Source organism: Quercus robur, chromosome 5, assembly GCF_932294415.1.
Source record: "Quercus robur chromosome 5, dhQueRobu3.1, whole genome shotgun sequence".
NCBI lineage: Eukaryota > Viridiplantae > Streptophyta > Magnoliopsida > Fagales > Fagaceae > Quercus > Quercus robur.
In genome coordinates, this window is record NC_065538.1 from 43,213,830 (window position 1) to 43,220,310 (window position 6,481).

Below are 6,481 nucleotides of genomic sequence, written 5' to 3' on the forward strand. Positions count from 1 at the left end.
TTATGAGTCATAATCCCAACATTTACAGTGCTTTTACAAAAGAAACTCATGATCATAACCAATTCATTTGATAGTTCTAAAGGATGGTCCAGATAATGTTTCAAGGAGTGCTAGACAAACTTTTTCTAATGAATACCATAAAATATGACACATTCTTTTATAAAATATTAGTTACATGAACATGTTAATGATAAGAGACACTCCATCAAATTACAACGCTTGTATGTTAAAAAAGTATCATTCATTAGATAAATGAATAAGCTTCTGAAGTCAAAGAGATGGCATGTTTCAATACATAGATGAGTAAATATCCAATGGTCATGGGGACTATATACAATCTCTTTTCTTTTTTCTCTATTCTAGTATGAACATAAAACTTGCAACAATAAATCCAAATCCAAATCCAAATTGAAAAAATTCAGCCCCCAACCCCTCAATATCTATTTTGCCAATTATCCAAGGACATGGAAATCCAAGTCCAACAATTATCAACTTGTCATATTAGTTTGAGAATCAGAAACTCTATTTGATTATCTCTATATAGATGATCAAATGTAGTGAATCAAAATGGCAAAACCATCGAATGAATGTTCTTCATTAAGTTGCCAACATTCCTAGGGATGCTTCATTTTCTTTGACAGCTGCAGAACGTTTTTCTCCCCAGTTCATTCACACACTAACAAGAATGAAAGCTTTACCTGCTACTACAATTAGTAGAAAAATAAAGATTGCAAAATACTTCATGTTTATTGACATTAAAATGATTAGATGCTTATCAGTGACATATCCTTCACTAAGTCCATCAGTGTGGGTGCTGGTGTTTGTATGCGTGACTGTCTTAAGAATTAAAAACACCCTTCAAAGCTGTGCATGTCTTACAAGAAGCAAATCACAATATCCTTAGCCAGTAAATGCATGCTTTTAGAAAAGAAGTAATAAACTTCAAAGAATTTTAGGATTATAAAGAATAGAAAATCCATAGATCAAGATCACTTACTAACTCATAAAAATCAATTTCAGATCTATCTTTCAGGCATAAGAAATTTGCTTATCAGCTCGACTTGCAACAACTCAGAAGAGTTCCCACACTTTCCTTCAATCCCAAAATCGCACCAACCACTGCATTCCATGTCCCCTCAGCTGGAACACATCCATGAATCGCCATCTCATCAACAATGTGAACAGCCTTGTGTATGTCTCCTCTCTTACAGAAACAGTCCACCAGAGAATCAAAAGTGCCAGTATTAATTGAGATAACCCTAGTCAGCATACTAATGTACAACTGAAAAGCCCAGTTTGGATCACCATTGGTACAAAGGCCTTGCAACACCATACTATAAATCCTAACATGAAGGCTCCATGCTAATCGTTTTGTTGAGAGTTCACAAAGGACCATCTCATCAAGGAAGTTTGCAGCTTCTTGGAACTTCTCACATAAGCCATTAATAATTTTTGCATACCACCCCTGCATCTGGTTTCAATCCCTGGAGCTTCATCCTGTTAAGAATCTCAGAGCTTCCCTAAGCTTTCCTTCTTTACAGAGTTCATGAATTTAAGTACTATACTTTATCGTGTTTGGCCACTGGCATTTGTTTATTATCATCTCCAAACCTTCCCTCGCTTGTAAAGAATGCCCACCCTTGCAAAAACCATCCGTTAAAGCACTATCATCCATCTACAACACAAGAACAAGAAAATTACTAATTAACGGTAAAACAAATGTTTAATTATTTACCCAAAAGTCAGCAACCAAAACTTTTTAAAAGAAAAAGATAATTAACAACATAAGAATAGTATACTAATAGTCATACTTTGTCGTTTTTAATATCCAGCGATAAACTTCTAAGGCAAACTAAATAGAAACAGAAGCAGCGTGGCAAGTCCCTATGCTTAGAGCCAATTAGCAACTGTTACAGTCCTAAACAAAGAAGCAGCAAACGTCAAGAAGAAGAAATGATGTAGGAACTGCAGAATAGTGGATTCGAGATAAGGCAAAGGTGGAAGCAAGATCAGTAGGTCACATCATCCCCAAAACAAAGTTTCATTAGGTAGCACATTCTACCATGATACCAAGAAAACAGGAACTGACCACTTTATTGCAACAATGATAGGGAAAGGATACTAGGATAGTTTGTAGTAAGTACACTCAACAGAATAAAAATAAATAGCTTAAAATTAAATGGAAGATAAAGTAGTCTAATATATAGATTTGAACCAATAAAGTTGTCAGAAATATTAATTTGAACATTCACAACATTTTGCTCACCATCTAAAAACGCAATCTTTTGTGTGTTCTCCTTGCCTTGTCACTCCTTACTGGTGAAGTCAAAGGTCTTCTTTGCACATGACCAGAAATTCCATTTGACTTTCTCTCAAATTTCTAAGTTTCTTAGCCTTTTTTATCTCGCCATTCATGATCTCAACAATCATACTTACTGCATATTCTTTGGATGAAAATATATCATGCCACCCAGCATCCAATACCATAAAAGTCAAATTATAGAATCTGCGAAAAAGAAGTACAATATTTGGCATTACTAAATTCTCATACACAAATCCACAAGAATACACAAAGCTAGAAACTTTGAACTTGGTAATTTACACCACTAAAATAACAAAATCCCAGATAAAGCTGCATAGCTTGTGCTGTTATACATCAACCAAATGTAATTGAAAAGGCAATCAATATGAATTATGGGAGACCAAATATGAGAGAGGAAATTACCTTCAGGTTTCAGGGGTAGTTTGACATGGCTCTGGGTTTTGGGGCTCCGTTTTGTTTCAATTCCTTGATGTGGATTGCCATTTCAACACAACACAAATGCCCCTGATTGAATCCCTATGTAAATGTAATGCTGTAGTGAAATTTTAGGCATGTTTGGCATTGCCACGTGCTATCCATTGTTTAGCGTTACGGCTACGGAAAATCAAAACCAAAAATAAAAACAAAAAACAAAAAACAAAAACAAAAACAAAAAGTAAAAAGTAAAAAGTAAATAAATAATAATAATAATAGATAGTAATTCATAAATTTCAAGGAACCGACTTTGATTTTCAAAAAAAAAAAAAAAAAAAGAAACCGACTTTGATGAAAAATCCGAATCCTCATCGGACTGGATTAAGAAAATAAATTTATAAATACCCCCAAACCTCTAGGCTTTTAGTCTATACTCTGTTTTGCTTTGCTTCTTTACTTCTTATTCTGTTCTGTTTCTTTTCAATTTGTTTCTTTTTAGCAGTCCATGGCTGAGCAAGCATCAACATCATCCATGGATTCCCGGAAAAGAAAGAGAGACAGCGATCCCAACCCCAACAACAACAACAAGAGGGCTCCCAATAGGCTTGTGGTGGACGAACCCATCAACCACGATGACAACTCTGTCGTCATTCTACACCCTGATACCATGGAAACTCTCAATTTGTTTCATGGTGACGCGGTCTTGATCAAGGGCAAGATGAGGCGAAACACTGTCTGCATTGTGCTCCCCAGCGACGGGAGCGCTTCTGAGGATACTAACAAGTTCAAGATTTTGATGAACAAGGTGGTGAGGTCCAACCTCAGAGTCAAGCTTGGTGATGTTGTTTCGGTTCATCAATGTCCCGATATTAAGTTCGGCAAGAAAGTTCACGTTCTTCCTCTTGATGACACAATCGAAGGGCTTACTGGGAATCTATTTGATGCCTATTTGAAGCCATATTTCATGGACTCGTATAGGCCTGTGAAGAAAGGTGATCTTTTTCTTGTCAGAGGTGGTATGAGGAGTGTTGAGTTTAAGGTTATGGAGACTGATCCTGGAGAGTATTGTGTGGTTGCGCCTGACACTGAAGTTTTTTGTGAAGGAGAGGCCGTGAGGAGAGAAGATGAGGAAAGATTGGATGAGATTGGCTATGATGATATTGGTGGTGTTAGGAAGCAACTTGCTCAGATTCGTGAGTTGGTGGAATTGCCCTTAAGGCATCCACAACTTTTCAAGACTATTGGAGTGAAGCCACCTAAGGGAATTCTGCTGTATGGGCCTCCTGGTACTGGCAAGACACTCATAGCAAAGGCTATTGCTAATGAAACTGGGGCTTTCTTTTTCTGTATCAATGGCCCGGAGATTATGAGCAAGATGGCTGGCGAGAGTGAGAGCAATCTTAGGAAAGCTTTTGCTGAAGCAGAGAAGAATGCCCCTTCCATTATATTCATTGATGAGATTGACTCTATTGCTCCCAAGCGTGAAAAGACGGGTGGAGAGGTAGAGAGGAGAATTGTTTCACAGCTTTTGACATTGATGGATGGTGTGAATTCCCGAGCACATGTTATTGTTATTGGAGCTACAAACAGGCCTAATAGTATTGACCCTGCTTTGAGAAGGTTTGGGAGGTTTGATAAAGAGATTGATATTGGTGTTCCAGATGAAGTTGGGCGTCTTGAGGTTCTTCAGATCCATACCAAGAAGATGAAGCTCTCTGAAGATGTGAACTTGGAAAGAGTGGCCAAGGAAACTCATGGTCATGTCGGTGCTGATCTTGCGGCTCTTTGCACTGAAGCTGCATTACAATGTATTAGAGAAAAAATGGCTGTTATTGACATTGAAGATGAAACCATTGATGCTGAGGTTCTAAACTCCATGGCTGTCACGAACGATCATTTTATTGCTGCCCTGGGAACCAGCATTGCTTCTGCATTGCGTGAAACTGTTGTGGAAGTACCCAATGTTAGCTGGGAAGACATTGGTGGACTTGAGGGCGTGAAGAGGGAGCTTCAAGAGACAGTTCAATATCCGGTAGAGCATCCTGAAAAGTTTGAGAAGTTTGGAATGTCTCCCTCTAGAGGAGTTCTTTTCTATGGTCCTCCTGGTTGTGGAAAAACCCTTCTGGCCAAGGCTATTGCTAATAAATGTCAGGCTAATTTCATTAGCATCAAGGGTCCTGAGCTACTCACAATGTGGTTTGGAGAGAGTGAGGCCAATGTTAGGGATGTTTTCGACAAGGCTCGCCAGTCTGCACCTTGTGTATTGTTTTTTGATGAACTTGACTCAATTGCTATTCAAAGGGGAAGTAGCATTGGAGATGCAGGTGGTGCTGCTGATAGAGTATTGAACCAGCTCTTAACTGAGATGGATGGATTATCTGCCAAAAAAACTATCTTTGTCATTGGAGCTACCAATAGGCCTGATATAATTGACCCAGCTCTTCTAAGACCCGGCCGTCTTGATCAGTTGATCTATATTCCTCTGCCTGATGAGAGTTCAAGACTTCAGATTTTTAAAGCTTGTCTGAGGAAATCACCTGTGTCAAAAGATGTTGATCTTACAGCTCTTGCCAAGCTTACTGCAGGCTTTAGTGGGGCTGATATCACAGAAATATGCCAGAGAGCTTGCAAATATGCTATTAGAGAGGACATTCAGAAGGATATTGAGAGGGAAAAGAGGGAAAAAATTGTTGCTATGGCAGAGGATTCTACAACAGATGAAATTGAAGTGGCTGAGATAAAGGCAGCTCACTTTGAGGAGTCATTGAAGTTTGCAAGGAGGAGTGTGAGTGATGCTGACATCCGCAAGTACCAAGCTTTTGCTCAAACCTTGCAGCAATCCAGGGGCTTTGGATCTGATTTTAAGTTTGCTGAGGCAGGACACACACCCCATGGTTCAAATCTATTTGCATCTTCAGCTGATGGTATTGAAGATGCTGACCTTATTGATTAGTTTCATAATAATGTTTTATTTTCTATGCATTTAGGATTTTTTCATTAAGGGAATCACAACCATACAATTTTTGTAGCCAGAAAAGGTTTTAATATGATAGGATTTTAGATTTAGTTTCTCTAATCTCTAGCATCTTACTCTCTGTAATGGACTGGAGCTATGACAATGTCTGGCAATGTCAAACTTTTTAAGTTTTCATAGTATTATTATTATTATTATTTTGATAGGTACTTTAGAATTTGAACATATGGCATCAGTTTATGATAATTGCTTTTTCCATTAAGCTAAAAGGCCCATCAATATTTTTGTGTAGCTAGGATTCAAATTACAAATTTTTTATTCGACCACAAGAGACTTTATCGATTGTAATAACAGAAATCATAATTTTCATAGTATAGTTGGTATTTGAATTTTCAAGTTCCCAACAAAAATCAAGTAACTCAATATATTTATTAATAAACCACGAGTCAATACTTCATATACGAGTGTTTTGGTTCGGTGGAAAACCAAATGGTTTCGGAATAATAATCAAATTGCTTCATATAAATGAATCTCTATACGTTTTTTTTTTTTTTTTTTTTTTTTTTTTTGGAGAGAAAAGACAGTGTACTGATATTATTAATTGTCCATAATATGAATGTCAACACTTACAAAACCATCAATATCTAACGAAATAAACTTCATCCAAGCAGAAAAAGGAAAAGATAACCTTTAGCCCTTTGGATTAAAGCATGTGCAACCGCATTATTTTGCCTTACAACATGAGCAAAAGAAAAACTCCACATGGAGCT

General features: G+C 37.4%; 1 protein-coding gene across 1 annotated transcript; it reads left to right on the forward strand.

Annotated features, from left to right (window-relative positions):
- Window positions 1-3,191: 3,191 nt before the first annotated feature.
- Window positions 3,192-5,820, forward strand: LOC126726017 (cell division cycle protein 48 homolog). Its single transcript, XM_050431104.1, has one exon. The coding sequence runs from the start codon at window positions 3,243-3,245 to the stop codon at window positions 5,688-5,690; it is 2,448 nt and encodes an 815-aa protein (XP_050287061.1). The 5' UTR covers window positions 3,192-3,242; the 3' UTR covers window positions 5,691-5,820.
- Window positions 5,821-6,481: the final 661 nt, after the last annotated feature.